General features: G+C 44.0%; 1 protein-coding gene across 1 annotated transcript in view; it reads left to right on the top strand.

Moving 5' to 3' along the window:
- Positions 1-24918, top strand: part of RASGRF1 (Ras protein specific guanine nucleotide releasing factor 1) — a 132019-nt gene that overhangs the window by 104196 nt on the left and 2905 nt on the right. The window contains exons 22-26 of the mRNA XM_007951826.2: positions 636-720; positions 8384-8581; positions 12853-12932; positions 19649-19766; positions 21824-21892. Coding sequence (XP_007950017.1) covers positions 636-720; positions 8384-8581; positions 12853-12932; positions 19649-19766; positions 21824-21892 — 550 coding nt within the window. The remainder of the gene's footprint in view (positions 1-635; positions 721-8383; positions 8582-12852; positions 12933-19648; positions 19767-21823; positions 21893-24918) is intronic.

Here is a 24918-nt window from a genome sequence, read left to right on the forward strand (position 1 = left end):
CCTTGATATGCTTCTTCTAGAAGGAGAAGCAGAATGGTTTTGCAAACACAAATCACCTCCCCCTTGACTCTTCCTGCCCATGAGACACTGTTTACATCACTCTCCCAGTCAAGGTCAAATGAGGAACTACTGGGAGGCTTGGACCATCTGGGGCTTTCCATAAAGTCGCAGCCGCCTTGACTTGTGGGCTCTTTGATCCTTTCATCTGGCTCTTTTTTGTGGCCTTCTCTCCCGCTGAGTGTACAGACCAGCTGCTACAGAGTGATTCTAAGATAAGACCTCCTCTTGTCAGAAAACAAGACCCATAAAAAACCTGAGGTGCTCACCACACTTTACAGTTTCTTCTGTGCCTCCCCGTACCTTAGCTCATTCCATATTCACAGTAACCCTATGCAAGGAGTATTATCATTATTCCCACTTTACAGAAGAGGAAACGGAGGCCCCAAGAGATTGCTTGCCTGAAGCCATACAGCTGGAAAGTGGTAGACCTTGAACCCAGGGTCCCTTCTCTCCCTACAAGGCTCTGCAGAATGTACCACTCCAGAAACAACCACCTCAGTCTATAAAACAAAGTAATCAGCAAGGCAAACTTGACTTCATCATCCAACCTAGTGTTTCCCCTTTACTTCCTACAGGGAGTTCTTTGGACAAGGCTGGATGAAACTGGAAAAGAATGAAAGGACCCCTTATATCATGAAAACCACTAAGCATTTCAATGATGTGAGTATGGGGCAGACAGCGCCTTCCTCTCCCCTGTTTTCTTTGGCAGGACACTTAGGAGGCTGAGTACAGAGCAAGCTACATGCCTAGCTAGAACCAGGCCACCTGGGTCCTCTCCATCCCCACCACCTGTGTGGCCTTGGGCTGGTTGCTTTACCTAAGTCAGTTTCTTTTCTGATTAAATGGACTGACCACAGAGGGATCAATGAAGATTAATGGGACAGTTATATAAAGACATGTAGCCAGGCACTGGGGAGCCTCATTTGGGACCTGAGACTACTCCTCAGAGCAGCTTCTTTGGTTAGTTTGGCAAAGAGACCTTGGAAGGGAAGGAATAAAGACTTCCTCTCTATATTCTTTTATAATAACCTCGTCTCAAGGAGCTCTGATGGTGTAGTGCCTAAGGCATTTGACTGCTAACCAGAAAGTTGGTGGCTCAAACCTGCCAGCCACTCTGCAGAAGGAAGACTGGGCACTCTATTTCTATAAAGATTTATCACATTGGAAACCCAAAGGGGGTTGCTACGAGTCAGAATCGACTTGATGGCAATGAGTTTGGTTTTGGTCTTGATACTACAATCTTTGGTTAGAAAATGAGAAACACCTTGCTTCTTATCTGTGCATTACCCAGAAGACTCTGAGCCTACTGAATTTTTGGCTATGGAAGAGGTGTTTTAACTACCACTACCCCTTTCTTAGGAGCTCTGGTAGCATAGTGCCTAAGGCACTTGACTGCTAACCAGAAGGCTGGTGGTTCAAACCCACCAGCCACTCCTTGGAAGGAAGGTTGGGCAATCCTACTTCTGTGGTGATACTGCCTCTGAAACCCAAGGAGGGGTCACTATGAGTCAGGGGTCGCCGACTCAACGGCACATAACAACAACAACAACAATCCCTTTCTTGGGAGCTCTGGTGGCATAGTGCCTAAAGCATTTGACCGCTAACCAGAAGGCTAGCAGTTCAAACCCACCAGCCACTCCTTGGAAAGAAGGTTGGGCAATCTACTTCTGTAGTGATACTGCCTTAGAAACCCAAGGAAGGGTCGCTATGAATTGGATCTGACTCCACAGCAGTGGGTTTTGTTTTGTTTTTAACCCCTTTCTTGGGAGTTCTGGCGGCATAGTGCCCAAGGCATTTGACTGGTAACCAACCAGAGGCTGGCAGTTCAAACCCACCAGCCATTCCCCGGAAGGAAGAATGAGCAATCTACTTCCGTAGTGATACTGCCTTAGAAACCCAAGGAGGGGTCGCTATGAATCGGATTTGACTTGACGGCAGTGAGTTTGGTTTTTTTTTTTTTTTTTTTTTTTTTTTTTTTTTTTTGGTACCCCTTTCTTGCCTTTTGTTTTGGATAAGATGACACCACTGATAACGTTGAAGAGACCAGAGGCCACAGAGCTGAGCTGAGTAATGACCAAGTCTAGGTTTGAGCCTCGTTCTCATGAGTGTCCCTGGGCCCCAGTATCTGCCTCTTCCATCCTCATCCTCCTCCTCCTAGACCCCCGACCCCAGCTTTCCTGGGGAGCAGCCTTGAGATGGAACCAGCAAAGTAGCCCCATGTGTGTAGCTGGAAGGGGCTGAACTGACTGATCACGGCACTAATCAGAGGTGCTTCACACCCCTTGGTTCTGAGATCCACCTCTCAGAAAAACATAAGAGCAGCAGAGAATTGAGAGCCAGACTGGAGGACCCAGAGGCTTCTGGTCCAGCCTCACTTCTAAGGCATGATTCATGTCTGCAAAGAGCATTCACAAAGTTGTCTGATAAAAGTAATAGCTTCCCCTTAACTCAGTTCCTACCTTGTACCTAGTACTGTGTTTTAATCCTCACCCAAAACCCACCTACCATCAAGCTGATTTCAACTCATAGCAACCCCCATTGAGTTTCCAAGTCTATAAATCTTTATGGAAGTAGATTGCCTCATTTTCCTCCTGCAGAGCAGCTGGTGGGTTTGAACCACCAACCTTCTGGTTAGCAGCCAAATGCCTTATGCACTATGCCACCAGAGTTCCTTTTAAAACTCACAGTAACCCTGAAAGATGAGAGGTATTGTCACATTTGCAGATAAAGAAACAGGCTCCAGAAAGGTTAATGCCCACGGTCCCACAGATAGTATGTGGCAATTCATGGCTTTCCATTGCTACACAGGCTTGGCTGTGGAAAAAAAAAAAATCTCCCCAGGCAACTTCCCCAGATTTGCCCAGACTGGGCCCTTGAAACCACAAGGGCTACTACTGGCCCCGTGTCAGTCCTGTGGGGATTTTCTATTCCTGAGTTTAATCATTAACACATGTAAAGAGCCTCTGATGGCAGAGATGGAGGAACAAGATTCCACTTGTCCCCAGTGCCCTGGCCAAGGACACACCAATCAACTACATCATGCTTCCCCACACCCCACCCCCAGCAAACACACTGTATCCTGGGAATGACCTCAGGAATATTGCAGTTCAGGGGAGGAGCCCTGTGGGGCCTCCCAGCCCTCAGCACCCAATGGTTCCTACAAGAGCACAGCAGCAAAATGAAGACCCACAGATAGCAAGCCCCCAGGAAACACATCTGAAAACTGAATCTGACTGCACTGTACACACAACTTGAACCAGCAAAAACTTTCCCTTGCCTTTCCCCCCTCCCTCTGCTTGACCAGGACTTAAGTAAATAAAAGATAAGAATCTGAAGGGAAGATTTATTGACTTTTTACCCTGTGCCAGGCACTATGCTAAGGGTCTCATAAGCATCATCTCATTTAATCCTTTAGATTTCATTTTATGACGAAGAAACTGAGACTCAGGACTGAATTCCATCCCCAAAGTTACACAGCAGGAGAACATACTTTTTTTTTCTTTTTTATTGTGATTTGGGTGAAAGTTTATAGAGCAAATTTATTTTCCATACCGCAGTTCATACACATTTTGTTTCATGACATTGATTGTAATTCCCCACAATGTAACAGTGCTCTTCCCACTTCTGTGTCCTTCTTTCCTATGCATTCCTGCCCCTGAGCTGTCTCCCTGTGCAAACACTGCCTTTCTTATCTCCCATGATTGATGGTAGTAAGGAGCATATCTACCTGATATAAATGTTCACCCTATATGCCTGCCTATTGTTTGGCTGGAAGCCACAGGAATGAGTTGAATTCCAGGCCTGAAGAGTAACTAGAGGCTATAGTCTCTGGGATTTCACCAGGCTCTATCAGACCAGTAAACCTGGTCTTTTTTATAATTTTGAGTTTTGTTCCACATTTTTCTCCCACTCTAACAAGGATCTCCTGCACCGATCCCCCTCCAAGTGGTTGGCAGTGGTAGCTGGGCACCATCTAGTTCTTCTGGTCTCATGGTCATATAGGCTGAGGTTCATATGGTCCACTAGTTCCTTGGACTAATTGTTTCCATGTGTCTTTGGTTTTCTTCATTCTTCTTTGCTCCAGATGAGGAGAGACCAATTGTTGCATCTAGATGGCTGCTTACAGACTTTTAAGACCCCCGGTCTCTGCTCATCAAAGTAGGATATGGAACAATGTTTTTATGCAGTATGTTATGCCAATTGAACTTGATGTCCTCTGCAACACCATGGTCACATGACTCAAGGAGAGCCCACTTTTGAACCCATGCAGTCAGCCTCTGTTAAAGTCCATCTTTTTTTTTTTTTTCCAGATTTTTTTTCGTATTTCAGTATTTGTGCCTTCATGGCAGTAACTATCATGGCCGCCTACAACTGTGTCTCTTAATCTCTCCATGACAGAGTTTTATTTCCTCTTTTTGCAATCCTTTTGCCTTATTCCTTTCTCTTATTGAATGGCACTGGCTAGTGTCCTCAGTTCAAGGGCCAGATCTAGGGTAAAGTAAGCAAGATGTGCAGGTCACAAAATTTAAGGATCCACTCATTCTCGGTGCCTGCACCCTCGGTTCCTCATTTGCCTCACCTAGTCCCAACCCTCTCTAGTACAGTGTTGAATGGAAATGGTGATAATGAGTCTTGTTCTTGATTTTAAAGGGGTTGCTTCTAATATTTCTTCAAGTAGGATAATGTTTGTTTCTTTATTAAATTAAGGAAATTATTTTCTATTCCTTGTTTGTTAAAGGTTTTTATCATGAATGAGTACTGAATATTGTATTTAAAAAAATGGTCATAGTGGCTTTTCTTCTTTAGTCTGTTGATGTGGTGAATGACAGTTCTAGTTGTTTTTTTTTTTCCTAATATTCAACTACCCTTGCATTCCAGGGACAAATCTAATATGGTCATGATATATTAAACAAATGAGTGTAATGTCCCTTTCTTATATTATCCTAATGTGGTTTTGTTATCAAAGTTATACCAGCTTCATAAAAGAAATTGGCAGTCCTTTTTCCTCTATTCTCTGGAAGTTTGCATAAGATTTAACTGATAGCACAATGCCTAAGACATCTGACTGCTAACCAGAAGGTTGGCAGTTCAAACCCACCAGCCACTCCACAGAAGCAAGACTGGGCATTCTACTTCTGTAAAGATTTACTGCCTCAGAAACCCGATGGGGATCAATATGAGTTGGAATCAACTCAATGGCAGTGGGTTTGGTTTGTTTTGGTTTGGGTTCCTTAGAAAATTAATTAATTATGTTAAAGGGTTTCAGTTTAGTATTTTCTTTGCAGAAAAATATAAGTTAACTATTACTTCAACTTAATTAAGAAGTATAATATGTATATTATTTTGTGTTATCATTCCATCTTGAATCTCAACCCATTCCTAGATAGCTTTTCAATCCGTTCTTCTTGATGTACATCCTTTCTAAATTCTTTTTGAAGTCCCTTGGTGGTAAAGCCCTACAGTTTTCATTCATCTGTCTTAATTTTTTTATCTCAATTTTTTTTTTTTTACTTTTTATTTTGAAATATTTATAGATTACAGGAAGTTGCAAAGAAAGGTACAGGGAGATCCCATGCCCCCTTCACCCCACCCCATTGTTGATATCTTGCCTAACTATAACATAACATCAAAACCAGGTAATTGACACTGATAAAATCCAGAATTTATTCAGAATTCACCAGTTTTACCCTCATTCTTAAAGAATAATATGGGAGCTCTGGTAGCATAGTGCCTAAGGCACTTGACTGCTAACCAGAAGGCTGGTGATTCAAACCCACCAGCCACTCCTTGGAAGGAAGGTTGGGCAATCTACTTCCATAGTGATACTGCCTTGGAAACCCAAGGAGAGGTCGCTATGAGTTGGGTCCGATTTGATGGCACATAACAACAACAACAAACATAATTTTAGGTGGACAAGTATTTTTTCTCAATACTATAAAGATATTATTTCACTGTCTTCTGGATTCTGTTGCTGTTGTGAAACTGCTATCATTCTAACTATTGTTATTTGAAGGTCATCTGTTCTTTCTCTTAGCTGCTTTTAAGATGTTACCTTTGTCTTTGGTGTACCAATGTTTTCTTCAGTGTTTCCAGCCATGGATTTTTTTCTTTTTCCCCAATTCTGATTAAGGTATGTTGTGCCTTGGATCTATAGATTTATTTTTTTTCACCAATTTATGGCCATTGTCTCTTTGAGTCTTGTCTTTTCTCCATTATTATTATTCTCTCCTCCTGAAACCTTAAATTAAATTTTCTCATGTTTTCGTATCTCCTAAACCTGTCATATTTCTATTGCTTTATCTCTCTTTACTGTATTTTGGATAAGTATGCCTAAGAGTCAAATGTATCTAATTTGTTGTTTTTACCCCTCCAATGAAGTTTTTGTTTTAACAATTATATTTTCATTTCAAGGGTATAATTTTTTTTAATGCAGCTGATATTCCTAGTAGTTCCTTTTTGCATGTCTTTCTTTATAACTATTCAGTTGGGGATTAAGGTACCATGGATTCCAGTGCCATGTCTTGGGCTTAATATCTGCTCCCAAGTGGTATATGAGAAGAGAATCTCCACTTCATTGGCCCTCAGCCCTATCCTTCACTCACCTGTGGATACCCAGTGGCCATCCCTCCGGCCTTTAAGTCTTTAGCATTTCATACATAGATGTTTTCATATCTGTATCTGACAATTTCAGCATCTGAAGTTCTTAGGAATCTAATTAGTTCTGTTGCTCACCTGCATAGTGATTTGCCTTCTTGTTTGTTTGGTAAATTTTTGAGCTCATTCCTTGGTGCTCATCTGTAGGAGTGAATTTTTTTTCCAAAGATAGTTTGCTTCTACCTCTATTGGTAGCCCACGTCTATCCAAGACCACTTCAACCTCTCTTAAAGATTTTGCCTCAGCTCAGCCTCCCTATCCCCTCCTCATTGCTGCTATTCCAAAATTCAGCGGCAACATAGCTCAACAACATAGCTATAGAAATTTGGTCTCGGAGCAGCTGGCTCTTCCTGGCTATCTGAAAGTATAGTCCAATTTCCTGCTACCTCACTTCCTTGTAATCCTAGTTCCCTAATGCTCTGGCCCCAGCTTCCCATTCCCCACCCCCAGGACTGCTCCAGGTCCAGTCCATGTATTATTTGTGTGATGTATGTATCATACAAATGTATGATGTATTTGTGTCATATATGTATGATTGTTTGTTGACTCCTAGGGGAGAGGGAAAGTCCTTGGGGATCTCTTCTAATTTATGCGTGGAACCAGTGATGCCTCAAAATGTGTGTCCTATCCAAGTTCTAGTCGTATGGTGGGAGATGAGCTTCAGAGCTTGGCTCTTTTAACTATTTATTGTTACAGATGAACTTTATAAGCACTTTGTCAAGTTCTCAAAAAACTCCTCTGTATTTTATTATATTGCATTAAGTGCATGTATTAGTTTTGAGAAAAATTACGTATTTACATTCCCATTTGGAAAGTTCTTCTTTTTCTCCACTATTCAAGCCTTTAATTGCTTTCATAACTTTTTTCTTCCATGTAGCATCTTATATGTTGTTATTGTCATTATTTGCCATCGAGTCAGACCCAATTCATAGTGACCCTTCCTTGGATTTCCGAGGTGATATCATTACAGAAGTAGATTGCCCAACCTTCCTTCTAAGGAGTAGCTGGTGGGTTTGAACTGCCAGTCTTCTGGTTAGCAGTCAGGTGCCTTAGGCACTAGGCTACCAGAGTTCCTCCCACAGAGTGGCTAGTTTTAACTGCCTACTGTCTGGTTAGCAACCAGTTGCCTTATCCACTAAGCCACCAGAGCTCTTTACATCACACCATAAAAACCAAACCAAACTCACTGCCCTCCTGTCAGATCTGACTCACAGCGACCCCTCCTTCAGTTTCTGAGGTGATATCATTACGGAAGTAGATGAAAGTCTTCCATCCGAGGAGTGCCTGGTGGGTTTGAACAGCCAGCTTTCTGGTTACCAGTCAAGTGCCTTAGGCACTACACTACCAGAGCTCCTAACACCTTATAATAGTTCTCAGTAAATTAAGTTCCTAGATATTTATGATTTTCATTGCTATTTTGAAAGTAATCCTTTTTTCATTGTATTTTCTAATTATAGTTAATATACAAAAAAAAAACTTTTCTTTTTTGTATATTGAGTTTTTTACCAGCCATACTACTAAGTTTGATTATTTGTTCTAACAGTTTTCTAATTCCATCTTTTGAGATTGTCATTCAGGCAACTATCTCATCTGCAAATAATATCAATTTATCATCTTTATAATACTTGCTCCTCCTACTTTTTTCCTGTCTTATTGCATTGGCTTACAGATCAGTAATTTGATTGCTTCTGAAATCATTCGCAATGAGGACATCAATGCAAGGGTAAGCGCCATTGAGAAGTGGGTGGCTGTAGCTGACATATGCCGCTGCTTACACAACTACAATGCCGTGCTGGAGATCACTTCGTCTATGAACAGGAGTGCAATCTTTCGGCTCAAAAAGACATGGCTCAAAGTCTCTAAGCAGGTGCGAACAGGAGGCTGGCACTGCTGCCTGGCAAGGGCTAATTTGAGGCTGGGGTGGGGAGGCCAGAGGGCTGGCCACTGGGGTGTCCACAGGTGGGTGAAGGATGGGGCTGAGGGCCTATGAAATGGAGAGTCTCTTCTCCTATATCACTTGGGAGCAGATTTCAGGCCCAAGACATGGCGCTGGAATCCATGGTACTTTAATTCCCAACTGAATAATTAAAACCTAAAGTGGAACATGTAGTAGGACAGTGATTATTGATCTCAACACTCTCCTCCTTGAGTTGGAGGCAAAAGAGTGATGCCTTCCTGGGGACCCCACTCAGACCTGCAGGTTTGCTGAGACAATGGTCAAATGATTCTGCAAGTCTCTTCTCAAAACTCTAATTTCACCAGCCTTTCTGGCTGCCAGGGAATTAGATGGTTCCTGTTTCTCATTGGATAGTTGATGACCTTAAGTGTGGGCTTGATCTTTATTCATTCATAACGTGGTTCTGAAAAATCATAAGGTGGAGTCTTCCTCTGGAATAAACTTCCCTGCACTGGGATCATGAGAGGGCAGCTTTCCTAGAAGGAGAGCATAATGGGGCACGTGGGCTACTTCCTTGGTACACTTGGTGGATGCCACAACCCCTAGTTGGAGTGAAAGAGGCAGACAAGCACCAATACACTGAGTAAGCCTCCAAAAACATTGATTTCTTAGCAATAATCTCTATAGGCCTACAGGTGGGTGGAATGGGGCCCAGTGTCTCCAAGGGGCCTGTCTCATCTGGACCACATGGATTTGCATACTGTGTCTCCTTAATTGTTCTCTTTATCACCTGCTCTTTACCACCACCTTGTGCCAATGGGAGGTCATGATCCTACTCACCAAACAGGCAAGAAATTCTACGTAGATAATCCACCAAATGCAGGACAGCCCTGGGATGTGCCTGCTGCATTTACTCTGCCTTTTGTTCACTCCAGCTCGATTACAGTGGGACTGCATCATGCTACAGGGACACCCCCTTGATTTCTCTGGTCTTGCATTCCAGTAAGGCTGATCCTCTTCTTGGCACACAAAGATGCTGGGATCAGGGGAAGGAGATGCTGCTCTTATTAGTGAGCTTCTGCAAAAGAAGCTGGGAACAGGAAGGCTCAGGTCTGCAGGCACATCTGGCCACACGTGGCACACAATGTCATGAACTCCTGACATGAGGAGTTGAACAAGTCTACTTGGAGCCTCCAACTCATCCAGGCTGATTTGGCCTGTCACAGTTCAAAGGGCTATTACAGGGCTTGAAGGGCCCATTCCAAGTCAATGTCTTGCTTGCCCTGTCCTGTACCATCTGGGTGACGTCATCTTTTCAAAAAGCCTTTTAGATCAGACTTCACTTTTCCATCCCACTGAAGGTTTCTTGGTACCCACGCTTGGTGAATTTCTTGGCCTCGTTCTCTGTCATCACTCTGTTCATGGAATTTGGAGGAAGTAAGTATCTTAGCCATCTGAAGCCTTCCATTCTCTTTGGCAGTCAAGAGCAGTTAGGTCAGGGCATGTGGCTTCAACATTCAAAGCTGACCTGCACTCTAGGATGTCATGCAGGAGCCTAGGCCAGCTGGCCAGATTCAAAAATCAAGATATATCCAGTTCTGCCTCTAAGGCAGACTAGACACTACTGCCTTCTCCCAGCCCCTCACCTTGAGCTATAGTTGAACATCTGCATAGTATATGCCTCTAAGGGCTTCTGGGGTCCGTGGCCATGGCCTGGTTAGCATCAGCCAGGGATGACTCACTAACTGCAGGTATTCCGTAGACACTGTGATTGACCATAATGACCACATTTTCTAGAAGGCCTGAAATGTAGCCTTAGCAGCTGATTTTTATCATCCTTTTCAATGTACTGGCCCAAAGCAGAAAAGCATATGTCCAAGTCCAGCCCTACCCTTGGCAAAAGAGTTAAGCAGTCAGGTTTAGTTTGGGACTTCTGTTCTCCATTCCTCTTTCTTCTTTCTATAACTCCTCTCTATACCTTCTTTGCAAATAAATAAAACTTTACCTAAGAAAGGATCTGATGATACTCTTCCATGGGATGGTACAAATGATTAATACGGTTTTGTGTGTTACCCTTCCCAGAGACTGTTGTATTTTGGTAGAAACAAAAGCTTCTGATTGGCTAACAGTATTTTTTATTCTCCAGCATTTCCCTCCTCATGAATTTGTGAGGGAATAGCCTTGGCTATCCTGAAGTCTTCCCTTTGGTGAATAAAAGGAATGGTATTTGTGAAACCATATAATCAATCATCTTTCTTCTTGACTCCACCTCCAAGGCAGGCTTCTTGTTTGGCCTCTGATTTCAATGACATATTCTAGGGATCCTCATATTTCTGCCCACTGATGTCTACACTCCAGATCAAGAGATGCCCAGTGAACATTAATGGAGGAAAGTTCCTGGTCTGGCCAGAAAATTCTGAACTTATTCAAGTTGGAACATACGTTTTAAGCAGCAGCTGGGAAAATGTTGTAACCTCCCCAGCCACACAGCTACTTCCTGAACAGATGCAACAGACACACAGAGCAAGTAAAGACAAGGATGTGGAAGGAATCAAGTTGTGCCCCGCTAAGAACTACAAATTGGTCCCACATGTATATAGAAAAACCCACAAAAGAGAATATCCTCTATACATTTTCATGGCCTCTAAGAATGGTGACACTTCACCCAAAGTCACCTGACCACTAGGACCTCCCAATCACTGATCTCTGTCACTCCCAATTCTAGAATACCTACACCAGCATTGCTCTTCAGGAGCACCTGGATCTGTCCTCTCATTTTCCAGATGTGGAAGCTGAGGCAGCAGAGGGAGAGGAGTAGAAAATTACCAAGAATGAGTGACAGCCAAATGGGGCCCTATGTGTCTGGACGCTCAGCCCCTACATCTAACCTTGAACCATATCAGGTCATTCCTATGCAGGTGGGTGGAAAAGAAGAGGAAAACTGGGTGCATTTCAGACCTGCCACCCCTTCCTTGAGGAAAGTGGAGACCTGGGGCAGAGTTGGCCTGGGCATCTAGCTTTCAGTCATCTGAGAGCAGACATCTCACGTGAAAGCAAGATCTTGGCTCTGTGGCTTTACTGGCTCTTGTCTCTTTCATCGGTTCCAGAACACTTTTTAATTTTTTTGTCTTCAGCAGGTTAAGTCCAAACCAGCTGTCCATGTTCCTTCTCCTTGTTGTTAATGCACGGGGTAGTTCATTTGGCCATTCTTTCCCCTTGAAGAACATACATTGATCTCTTCTTCCATCAGAATGGCAAGTTAAATTGCCATTTTCTATGGACAGATTTCTCAGATAAAAATTTTACCCAAAGAATAAGCATGTGCTTGGCCTCTGTGGCCAGTGTCCCAAGGAACTACCTTCTCAGGCTGAAAGGCACTTCTGGGCACGTGATACACCTCCATCCTCCATCATGGCCACATTTTAAATTATTATCATAGAGGTAGAAAGGAGGTCACTGACCTGTGTCACCATTTTATAAATGAGACAACTGAGGACCCTAGAGGTAAGGCATTCCCCACCCCTACTTCCAGGCCTCACAGGAAAAGGCAAGTGAAGGCAGACCCAACCAGAACATTCTTCACATTTGTCTAGTCACACACAGCTGATGTCCAGACAAATTCCAGCCACCTAAAACTTTGACCCAGTGGAATGTATGGGTGCAGCCTGGCTTGGTCACTTAGCAGATAGGACTCTTTATTATGGGGTGTACTCTTCTCCATCAAGGCTTTTTCTTCTTTGATGATCAGTTCATCGACCATCTTTTATCTTGATTCTTGTATTTGGATAGTGTTCTTGATTTGTAAAAGCAAAGGCGTAAGAAGATGATCCCATCTTTTGAGTGTAGTTCTTGAGAAAGATCATAATCATGAAAACTCAAGCCTTCTCTGGTTTGCTGAGTTCAGGCTCATGAAGGTTACCCACCAAGCTCTGTGTCCCAGAATCCCACTGTGTTTCTGAGAGCCAAAATCAAGGTTTAGGTTCACACCCCACATCTATATGTTTCCAAAAGATGTGTGCATGAACGTGAGCACACAAAACAAGGACCCATATCTGATTCCAGAGGAATTCACAGACAAGGTTCCTAGAGCCAGAAAGTCCCCTGAATCCATACATAAGGCAAAGCCAATAAGGTTCAGCCCCCTTCACCCAAGCTACAGAGGGGAGCGTGCTGGAGTGTGGGCCAGTGCCGCGGGCCTCCACATGTGCTGTGTGTGAGTAAATGCTTCTAATTCCTTCTAGACAAAAGCTTTGATTGATAAGCTCCAAAAGCTTGTGTCATCAGAGGGCAGATTTAAGAATCTGAGAGAAGCTCTGAAAAAGTAAGTGTGTGTCATTTTGTCACTTATTTTTAAAGTATAGAACCTCATTGCAGGGGCATTCACATGCCACACCTAGTTGAAACAAGAGCTCTGTCTGTCTGTCCATCTGTCTACCCACATGACCTCTAGATGTCCTGGACTCTAAGAGCAAGTCAGCTTTGTTCTTCATTGTCTGCCAAGGAAGTTCCAGGGTTTTGGTGGCATTTCTTAGAAGAAGCATTAGAACTTTTGGAATCCCGCCAAGCATAGTAACCATGATAAGAGTGAGGCCAGATTCCTTGATTCTAAACTGTACATTTTTCTTTACATCTTAATATGTTTGATATCAGCACATGTCTGAAAAAGTCAATATATTTATTGAGTGTGATTGTGTTTCTTTGTTTACATGACCTTACATGAGAAGTAGCCATCAAATCAGGAGGGCATTTTCTAGACAATGGCATCTTGGGATCAAAGAAACAGTTTTATCAATTATAGCACCTTACAATATACAAAGAGCTTTCCTAGCCAGAAATGCATTTAACCCCATCAACATTCCATATAAGGCAGGGTTTCTCATGCTCATATGATTGTCATTTTGACCAGGATAACTTTGTCGTGAAGGCTACCATGTGCAGCATCCCCAGCCTTTAGCTGCATCCCTGGCCTCAACCCACAAGATGCCAGTGGCACCCTTCCAGATGGGACAACCAAAAATATCACCAGGTGGGGGGAAAATAGCCCCCACTGAGAACCATTGTTATAAGGCAGCTTCTCACATCCTGTTTTTCCAGACAAGGAAACTGAAGAACTAGTGGCCTAGCCAAGGACATATGGCCAGATTGACAGAGCTGAGACGCAGCCCAGGCTGACCTCTGAGGCCAGTGCCCCTGATTTACCTGGGTTACCTCCCATGAGGTCCCAGGAGAGCTGTCCCAGGGAAGCCAGCCCATTTGTATACACAGTGGCCACACACACATGTAAAATGTGGAATTTGGTCTTATCACTCCCATTCAATGCTTATTTTGAGCTTCTGCACTCTCCCTCTTTTCAGTGACCAGATGTCCTTATGATGTTGCCCATGATGCCCTGAAAAAGTGCTCCATTGGGCTGGCCCTCACTCTCTCTCTCCCTGCCTGACTGGCTGCTCGCTGGTCCTTGGAGAGACCCCAGGATGCCTCTGGGGTCCTGGTTCCCTAGAGAGCCCACTCTCCTTCCTTCTGTGAAGAACCACATGACCACTGCCAAAGGAGCCTTCCAGAGGAGCCCCCTTGCTGAACCTGTAGCTTGGGAACAGTCAACCCCTCCAGCCTTGACAGTGGCTGTAGTGTACTGCTCACCCCCACTCTGCCAGCCATGGCTGCCTGTTCTTCTTGTTTTCTTCTTTCTGTACTTGGTCTGTCCTTCGCCAGCTCCGTGTGCCATTGCCTTGACCATCTCCACTTTATTTGTGTCCTCAGACAGATGTTCCACCCATCTGTGCTGTCCGGCCGTCTCTCTTCCGCCTGGGCTCCCCAGAGCCCCTGTGGACTGTGCTTGTGGGGAGCTGCCCCATCATGCATTCACCAAGTTGTCCGTCTACCCCCAACGGGCACCGCTCCATCTGCCTCCTTCACATGGCTTCCTCATGCACTGCAGCCACCACCACCACCTCCACTGCCTCTGTGGTCCCACATTCTGTCCCAGAGTCCCCATCCTGACTGTCTTCCTTCTTTCAGGTTACCTTTGGGCCTGTGTAAGTGCCCCTCGCAGATGCCTCTGCTCTTGGAACACAGGGCAGAGGTGACCTCTGGGTGTTCTGAGAGCTGAGACCTTTATGCAAACCAGGTTCTTACCTATGGAGACTTAGGCCACACCATGCAAAGGAAGATGGGAATGAGCAAACTTGGGGCAAACATTTGCACCTTTCTCCTAAGGCTCTGAGGTTTTCACACAGAGTGATGCTGCCATAAAGTCTAGGCTAAATTAGGCTAAATTCTGTTTAGCCAGGCAGGGGAGAATGGGCAGAGAAATGGAGATAGCAGTCTAGCGGACATGGGTGGTGACCCTTCCAGACAAGGAGCCATGTGGTGAGACTCACCATGCAAGTTCTCGGTCCTGTTCATATGTCCAGGGCATCTTTTTTCAGCCTCTCATTAAACTATTCAATCATATACCTGCAACCCAGCTTGAGATTGACCTTACTGCCTTTACTAGCCAAGATTTCACCCCCCAATCTACATCGTCCCTTCCCCCAGCCGCTCTCTTCAATATCCTCTGGCCTGCCTCCAACCCTTATGTGTGTCCCTTCAGTCAATTACCCAAGCACCCCAAAAGTGACTTCATCTCTCTTTCTCAATACCCAAACCTACACCCTGTGGAGCCCATGGGACCATTTCCTCCTCTCAGTTTCCTTCACGCTGCAAAATTTGACAGAGAACTGAATTTAGCAATAAGATATGGTCATGAACCCTTTGGGGGTTGGTTCCAGTTCTGCCTGCCTGCCTTGTCTAATCTCAACCCAACATACATTTGAATAGCTGCACCTTTTGTCTTTAATTTGAATAGAAAGCACTTCATTTGGAGAAACAAAAGGGGCAGGTTTTCATTGTAGGGTGCTACATTGACAGCTTTTCCCTTTTGTTCCCCTAAATTAAGGGTGGGAAATAACTATGGAGAAGGTAGTCAGCTAGCTGACCATCAAGCCATCCCCAAGGCACCCTCCAAATGGGGAGAGATTCCATGCTTCCATGTGGATATGGAGAGTTTGAAGGCTAAAGTTCTAGAGTTCCAGATTTCCAAGGGCTCCTAGAAGGCCAACTATGTATGTTTCTATCTTCATTTTCTGCTTGTGACCACATAACCAAGTCCTGGTCTCCTGCTGATAACATAGTAAAGCAGTCAGTGTACAGGAAACAAAAAAGCAGGATTGATCTCTGCTCTCCATTACATTTTTTTCTTCAAAATTTCAGTAACTAATTGCCCTGCAACATGTACCAGAACCTTGGACCCTGACCCAAAGGGATTCACCCCACACAGCCCAGTCAGTCCCAAGTGCTATATCTGCTCCCTCCCTGAATGCCCTTCAAGTGGCCTCAAGATAGGAGAAGGGGAGGCCCCGACCAGAGCCAGCAGAGACTTGCAAGAGAGAGGGCTCTGACCCACAACTGGGGTGATGCAGAGAAGGGAGAAGGGTGAGGGAGGAAGGCAGGGTGGGCACAGGTGCTTGTCACCACCCCTGTTTCCTGGGGTTCAATATAGCCAGGATGCACATCTTGCTTTCAGTAGCCAGCACCACTTGATGTCTATCATTCCACTTGACATAATCAGGAACTTCTTGGTAGATAGAAACAGCAAGTTGGGGCTGGGGTGCCAGGAGTCACCAGGCACTGGTGTGCACCCTCTGGCCACTGCCCAGAAAACCAGACGCAGCTTTGCAAATTGGGGGCGGGGCACTTTTCCCTCTGCTCCCTAAAACATCAGACAGAGACACTCCGAGGATTTGGCCAACAGAGGATTTAAATATCTCCAAGTAAGCTTTGTTGGACAAGCTCACTGAGGGTAAGGATCCCACCTAAGAGAGGCCAGATGCCCATATAGGAAGTTCAGAGGTAACCAAATGCTGGGGTATTTTGCCTACATAAAGCCTCCAGCTCCATGTTTCCCATCACTCAGATGCTCATGATTCGGTCCCTGAGCTGCGGTGAGTTCCACTGGCTCTCTACCCCTCACCTGTCCCCCACCCCAACCCTGGCCACTCTGACAACCCCATACACTTACCTGCATGGCTCTGGATTTTGGTTTGTTGGTTATGTATGTAGATTTGCCATATGTGTATGTGTGTGTCATTGAATTGATTAGGTCTGTGTTCTCCATGCCCCTCCTCTGAGGCTTCTCACTAAGAAGGTAGTAAGCAGAGACGGATGTTTGGTTCTAGGGCAAAGGGTGCCGTTGTAAATGGTCACATTGCAAAGCTTTCACCTTCCTGCAACCGTTGTGAACCTCAATACCTCAGGGAAATCCACTTCAGTGATCAGATAAGCCCCCACCTGAGCCCCACCATAGGGTTCTCACTGGTTTGGGTGATCAGAGACCCTGGAAGGCCTTCAGTGTTTCAGAAACTTTCTGAACCCTGCCACCATGCACAGTCAGCTTGCAGGCACTTGGCCTCACGTCTCCCTTCAATCCAAGAAGAGAGGTTTTTTAATGCACATGGGGCACACGCAAAGGTGGCAGGGTGAAGAGGGAGCACGCCATTCAGAACCTGTGAGTCTACAAACTACTTCGCCCTACCATCTCCAGAGTGACCTGGTTTCAGGTCCTTGAATTATTTTTCCATCAAATCCACAAGTCTTGTGCTTTAGACTTGGAGGAAGATGGAGAAGAAATGGAAAAGTTAGGTATATTATCATCATGCACTGTAAAGGCCAGAAGGACCCTGAAAGGTCTGACAGTGACCACTGTGACCCATACTTTTTCCCCCCTCATGGTCTACATTTAATTTAAGCCATTTCCTATGTTTCTTATATTTAACAGTAAACCAAAAAACCAAACTCACTGCCGTGGAGTCAATTCCAACTCAAGCGACTCCCCCTTGGGTTTCCAAGGCAGTACCTCTACGGAAGTAGATTGCCCAGTCTTCCTTCCGAGGAGTGGCTGGTGGGTTTGAACCACCAGCTTTCCGGTTAGCAGTCAAATACCTTAGGCACTACGCCACCAGAGCTCCCAAAACTAGAGCTGACAGAGGATTTGAACCCAGAATCTCTTGTATCCAAAGTGAGAAATCATACCCCTAGACCAACGAGCTGTCATTTATTTAGCAATAAAAAGGTTAAAAGCCCCAAAGTCCCTCAGCCCCCTCAGACACAGGCTGCTTCCTTCCTTAAATCTGACCCATATTTTTTATCACAACCCACAGTCAGAATATATTTGACATTACAATCTAGTACATATGCATAGCAGGGACAGAATTTCACAAAACAATATAGACCTTTATTCTGTAAAGGAACTCTGATATTTTCTGTTCTACTCCAGTTTATTATTATTATTATTAAAAATCTGATCAAAAGAAAAAAATAATTTTTGGAAACATGTAATCTTCTACCAATCAGATATACCCTCATCCAACTTTGTAACCTAAATGTCAGCCAATAACTGAATTTTTACTGAAGTTCCTTCTATTTTTTTATAAAAGCTCCTTGAACTTTCTCCTCTTTGCATCCCATAGCTCAGAATCTTCTGGACCTTGTGAGTCTCAATTTGCAAATCATCTTGCCTCTCAATAAAAACTCTTTACTTTTAACTTTTAAAAACAAAAAAATCTGATGAAGACCCACTAGACTGATCTCAACACCCATGAAAGGGTCACAACCTAATATTTGAAAAACAATTCTTCCACTCACTGTATCTTAAAAGTCTAGTGTCCACCTCCTTAACAACTTTGCCACACCATGTGCTAACTGTATTTGTGCTTCCTTATGTGCGTGTCCTTTAAATGAACTCATTTTTTTCCTCAAAATAAACTTAAATAAGAGGAAAAACTTATTATCATGACAAAAGGAAAACCAGCATATTCACCATTAAATATAAGGTTACCATAAAAAATAAATGAGATGAAAACAAAACAATGTTAGGACTAATGTTTGCCAGCTCTCTGATCCTGAGGCCTATTGCTATTTGTTTTCAAAAAGATAAAAATAAAAAATGTGAGGAGGAAATGGGTGAGTGTTGAAAAATATCAAAACCAAACTACCACTAAACTGAGGCTCTCTCCTTGAGCACTGGTGGAAAAAATGAAAATTTCTCACCATATGAACCAATGTCATTTAATAAGTTCTCAAGCCACCTAAAATTGTCTTAGTGCTTTTGAGTCTGAAGACTGGAGAGGGAAAGGACAGGCCCAGGATCACACAATAAGAAAGCAAGGGAAAGGCCAGGTTTCTGTTCTTGCTCCACCACCCCTCCCTGCCTCATCTTCCTCTGGAGAGGCAAGACTGCCAAGTGGCCATGAGCAAAGGTGGGATGGGCTGGAAATGAGGGTCACCTGCATCTGTGTGCTGAGCTGAAAGGAGTCTGTGGGGCACTATACAAAGAGTCTCCCTGAAGGAGTTAAATGAAGCCCTGCCAGAAGATAGTGGCCACTGGACTCCATCACAGAATCACCCCCTTATTCAGCACCTCCCCTCAGGGACACCAGGACAAGCACTGCCAACCCCAGGACAGAGTAGTAACAGGAGCCCCTACTTCAGAGCCACAAATCAGAGATGTGTAGTCTGGTGTAGACAGTGGGAAGGAGACAGAGTAAGGTGACTAGTGGTGACTGGTAGGAATGGGGTGAGGCAGAAAAGCCCTCTAGGGGAGATTCTGGGGTAGGGTTTGGATGGAGAATTTCACTGGTGAAACAGAAAGGAAAGGTGGTCTGGGAGGGGGCTGGTGACAGCAAGTTTCTTGGTCAGTGCCAAAGGGACAGGGTCTGGGAGACAGAGGGCAGAGAAATCAAGGAGTGCCTTCTGGCTAGAGGAAGAAGGGGACATCTGACCAAGAAGAGCCATCCTGTGTGAAAGGCCCCAGTTAGCACCAAGTCACCCCCACCATCCAGAAGACTGACCCTCAGACCCAGTTCCCAAGAGCATACCATAATGCTTGGTGAATAGGAATCCCTTTGCCTCTAGCAAAGTAAAAAAATGTATGTAGGATGTTCTTAGTACAGTCTTGTGTTTTTAAGTGAAAAATTGTTGTTAATGCCATTTGCTTTGAAGTTGTGACCCTCCCTGTGTCCCTTACCTGGGAATGTACCTCACTGACCTGGCCTTCATCGAAGAGGGGACACCCAACTACACAGAAGATGGCCTGGTCAACTTCTCCAAGATGAGAATGGTACGTTTCCCACTGCGGGGCAGGGTGGACGTATTAAAACCCAAATTCCAGCCCTGGGTCCACCTAAGTTCTGCCCCCCAGGCTGAGCTTGCTAGACAATGGTACACCCATTTGAGAGCCTGAATCTAGCTTCTCAATAAGAACCTTCACTGTCATTAATGCGCAGTTAGCATTTGGTAGGCCCTGAGACTTCACTCCTGACAATCTGAGAAGTGGGTTCTCCACCAAAGATGTACCTACAGAAAATAGCGCCTATGGCAATTAGTTTTATATTGCTGAATGATCTCTCACAGCTGCCCATGGAAACCACAACTTCTCACTGGCACCCCCCCTCAAATGGCACCCAGGGCACATGCCTTACCTGCCATAGCCTAGATATGCCTCTGTTCTCCACCTTACAGATGAGCAGACAGAGGCTTGGAGAGGTCAAGTACCAGCCCAAGGTCACCTCCCAAGTAAAGAACAGAGTGGGGAGGGGGGGGAGTCTGTCTATCTTCAAACCCTGCACATTTTCCCCCTGGCCTTCCAGCTTCAGCGTGGGCTGCAGCCAGGTGGACCTAGGCTAGAAACCGCAAGGACCATACCCCTCTCCATCCCATAAGATGTTGTTCATATTTAAGAAAAAAAAAGTTGCCATTGAGTATACTCCAACTCATGGTGACCCCATGTGTGTCCCAGTAGCACTGTGTTCCATAGGGTTGTTTGTTTTTTGTTTTTTGTTTTTCAAAATCCTTTGTAAATTTTCTTTATTTTGGTGTTACTGTTGAGAATATACATTGATTACACCACAACTCACACCAAATCAACAGTTCCTACATGTACGATTCTGTGGCATTGATTACTTTCTTCAAGTTGTACAACTACTCTCACCCTCCTTTCCTGAATTATTCCTCCACCACTGACATAAACTCACTGCCCCCTAAGATTCCTATTGGATCTTTCAAGTTGCTTTTGGCCATTTGATCCATATAGATAGATCTCTTGTTGTCGTTGTTGTTGTTATATGCCATCAAGTCGAACCCAACTCATAGCGACCCCTCCTTGGGTTTCCAAGGCAGTATCACTATGGAAGTAAATTGCCCCATCTTCCTTCGGAGGAGTGGCTGGTGGGTTTGAACCGCCAGGCTTCTGGTTAGCAGTCAAGTGCCTTAGGCACTACGCCACCAGGGCTCCCAGAAGAGCATAATTCTCAAGGAAGACCTGTTTTACTATTTAAGCTAAACTATTGTTTGGTTTTAGGAAGATTTCAAGGGATATTTCGGGATCATAGGGTTTCAGTGGCTGATTTTTTGCATCACCAGGCCTTTCTGCCAAGGCCCCTCTGGGTGGACTCAAATCTCTGACCCTTTAATTAGTGGTAGAGCACATTAACAACTAACATCACCCAAGGCTCCATTATACATGTCAACACTTGCTTTATATGGTCCAAGTAAACTCACTAGCTCATATGCAGCACCTCCTACATAGTAGTTTCCAAAGGTTGTTGCCTGGAAGTTGGGGCAGGGAGACCCTCTGAGCAGGGAACAGGATTTCTAGGAAACCCCTTCTCCATCTCCTACTACAATCAGAGAACACCCATTTTTATCTGATTTGTAGATTGGGCTTTCACTTAACACTTTGTTTGATAAAAAGATTTCTCTGTTAGACATAAGTTTGAGGCACTTTCCTACTGAAAGGAAGAAAGCCTCTGAGCATTGTGGCCTGCACGCGGTGGGCACTGAGAAAGTAGCAAGGGCCTCCAACTTCTGCTGGAGCCATGGGGATCTGTTCTGGCGGTGGGGGATGGTTCACATCACTGATTGAACGGGATCCTTTTCTTTTTCCCCCCTACTCAATCATGGAGCATAAGGGTCTTGACGGATTTCACCCTTGGAAGCGGTCACTGATTTGAAGAAAATCATGATGTCCCAGTGGGATCTACTAGGAGGCAACGTGATGTGAATTAAGAGACTGACTTGGGGCTTCACTGCTTTAATGCTCCTTCTGTACTTCCACAAAGTGGGGGGATGGCATTAATAGAGCAAGCTGTCTTCTAAAACTCTCCTTCCTTCTCACAGATATCCCATATTATCCGAGAGATTCGCCAGTTTCAACAAACTGCCTACAAAATAGAACACCAAGCAAAGGTAAGCAGGCTGCATCTTCACAGTCATTCTCACTTTATCACAGATGCTCTGTCTAAACCATCTTCCTCCCTTTTCCCTCCACCCTCAAGCACTTTCCCTTCTCGAATCCTCTTGGGCCCTGCTCAGTGTCTCTTTTTGGGGATGCCCTCCCTATTCCTTGTTTCCTGCTTAGAGGCAAATTTTCCCTCCAAACTTGTCTGATTTTCTCTACCATCCAAACCAAACTCACTGCCACTGAGTTGATTCTGACTCATAGCAACTCCCATTGGGTTTCCAAGGCTGTAAATCTTCTCTTTTTTTTTTTTTTTAATTGTGATTTGGGTGAAAGTTTACAGAGCAAATTCGTTTTCCGTACAGCAGTTTATACACATTTTGTTTCATGACATTGACTGCAATTCCTCACAATGTAACAGCTTTCTTCCCACTTCTTCCCTGTAGTTACCTCTTCCCTGTGTCTTTCTTCCAATGCACTCCTGCCCCACCCCCCACTATCTCCCTGTGCAAACACTGCCCTTCTGTTCTCCTAGGATTGATCCCTCCAAGGGGTGTATCTGCCTAATGTAAATGTTCAAGGCTATAAATCTTTACAGAAGCAGACTGCCCATCTTTCTTCTGTGAAGTGGCTGGTGGGTTCAAACCACTGAACTTTTGGTTAGCAGCCTAACCACTGCACCACCAGAAAACCACCAAAACGAAACTCACTGCCATCAAGTCCGTTCTGACCCCATTGGATTTCCAAGGTGGTAAATCTTTACAAAAGTAGATTGCCCCATCTTCCTTCCACCGAGCAGCTGGTGGGTTTGAACCACCAACCTTCTGGTTAGCAGTCAGATGCCTTAGACACTACACCACCAGAGCTCCTTTTGTCTGCCATAGGATGATTTATAATCATGTTTTCAATCTCCCCCAAAGCAAGGAACAGCTCCTAGGAGGCAAATATTATAACATCTTTTTTGAAAGGCAGTACATTCACAAGCTACAAAATTCACAGATATAAAAGGAGGCACAGTGAAAAGTCCCCAGCCACATGGCAACTAAGTCATCAGTTTCTTCTTTAAAAAAAAAAATGCATTTTATTTAAATATAATTTATGTACAGTGAAATACACAAAACTGAAGTGACATGGGTCAATGCTTTTTTTTTTTTTTTTTTTTTTTAAGTGTTCCCTCCCTTCCCCTCCCAGCCCTGGCAACCAACAAAGAAAGTTTCCCTCCATATATAAACCTTTCCTTGACCCTCCACAACAACAAACTGATACTATATTTGTCCTTTTGTGGTTGACTTATGTCACTCAGCATAACGTCCTCCAAGTTCATCCATATTATGCAGTGTTTTGCAGACTCTACATTATTATTTAGTGCTGCATAGGATTCCATTATGTGTGTGTACCATAGTTTGGTCATCCACTCTTCCGCTGATGGGCACGTAGGTTGTTTCCATTTTTTTGCTATTGTAAATAGTGCTGCGATGAACATGAGTGTGCATATTTCTGTTCCTGTCCTGGCTCTCACTTCTCTAGGATATATACCTAGTAATGGGATTGCTGGATCAAATGGTATCTCCAATTCCAGTTTTCTAAGGAATCACGACTGCTTTCCACAGTGGTTGTATCACTTCACAGTCCCACCAGCAGTGTATGAGAGTCGTAATCTTTCCACATCTCCACCAGCATTTGTTATTTTCTGTCTCTTTGAACCTTGCCATCCCTGCTGGGGCGAGACAGTATCTCATTGTTGTTTTGATTTGCATCTCTCTGATGGCCAATGATTGTGAGCATCTCTTCATGTCTTAGCTGGCCACCTGAATATCCTCCTTGGTGAAGTGTCTAATCATGTCTTCTCCCCATTTTTCAATTGGATTAATTCCTTTGGTGTTGAGGCATTGGAGTTTTCTATAAATCTTAGGGACAAGTCCCTTGCCAGACACGTAATTACCAACAAATATGAATTTGTTGCTGTCATTTTTGTTATGTACTTTTTCGTGGTGTCGATTTCTTTGTTCCATATAATTATCTATGCTGAGCTCATTTTGTTTATGAATCATATTATCACTTCCTTCATTGCTATTGTTTTAGTATTTGCTAAATATTTATGCTAGTCCTCTTTTTTATTTTGATGTGATGTGTTTTATTTTTTATTTTGTGTTATCATTTTTCTTTGAAGTTACCCTGTGATTTATCGTTTTCTTCCCAACTTCAGAACAGTCCATTCTATCTTGTAGTTGTCTTGACATTCCTACCATCTAGAAGTTCTGTAACGACACAGTTTTTTCCCTCTTTTTGGTTTGTTGTTGCCCTCATTTGTCAATTGATGTCTCTAGTTCCCTGTTTACAATCTTGTAGGCTTATTTACTTCGGATACTTCCATAGCTGAGTTGGTTTCTGGGTTATATCATCATGTGTGTTAATGGTCAGTTGTTGCTGGCTGTTGTTGCTTCTCTGTCCAAAGGACTCCCTTTAGCATCTCTTGTAAGGTAGTCATCAGTTTCTTGTGTCTATGCAACCTCAAGCAAACTTTGTTTACTATAATGTAGTATACTTTACACTGCTCTGCATCAGTCTTTTTCCTTTAAAAACATTATCACAGAGATCATTCCCTAATGGATGCAAGAAGCTTCCTCATTCTTTCTTACTGCTACAAAGAGATCCATTTATCTAGCCAGTCATCTGAAAGGGAATCCCTGAGTGGTGAAAATGGTTAACACATTCAGCTGCTAACCAAAAGTTTAGAGGCTTGATCTATCCAGAGGTGCCTCAGAAGAAAGGCCTCATGACCTACTTCTGAAAAATCAACCACTGAAAACCGTATGTATGTTACTCCGGTAACACATGCGGCTGCCATGAGTCAAACTCAACTCAAAGACAACCGGTTTTGGTTTGTGGGTTAAAGTAGATATCTGAAGCCCTCTTCCCATTGATGCTGGGAATGGGTCATGAGTCAGATGTAATAATCATTAATCAGCATATGGACAACAGTGTCTGTCCATCACAGTAGCAGGTAAAGTCAATTAGCCAAGACATCAAGCAA

Source organism: Orycteropus afer, unplaced genomic scaffold (assembly GCF_000298275.1).
Source record: "Orycteropus afer afer isolate SDZICR_OR568_19922 unplaced genomic scaffold, OryAfe1.0 scaffold00313, whole genome shotgun sequence".
NCBI lineage: Eukaryota > Metazoa > Chordata > Mammalia > Tubulidentata > Orycteropodidae > Orycteropus > Orycteropus afer.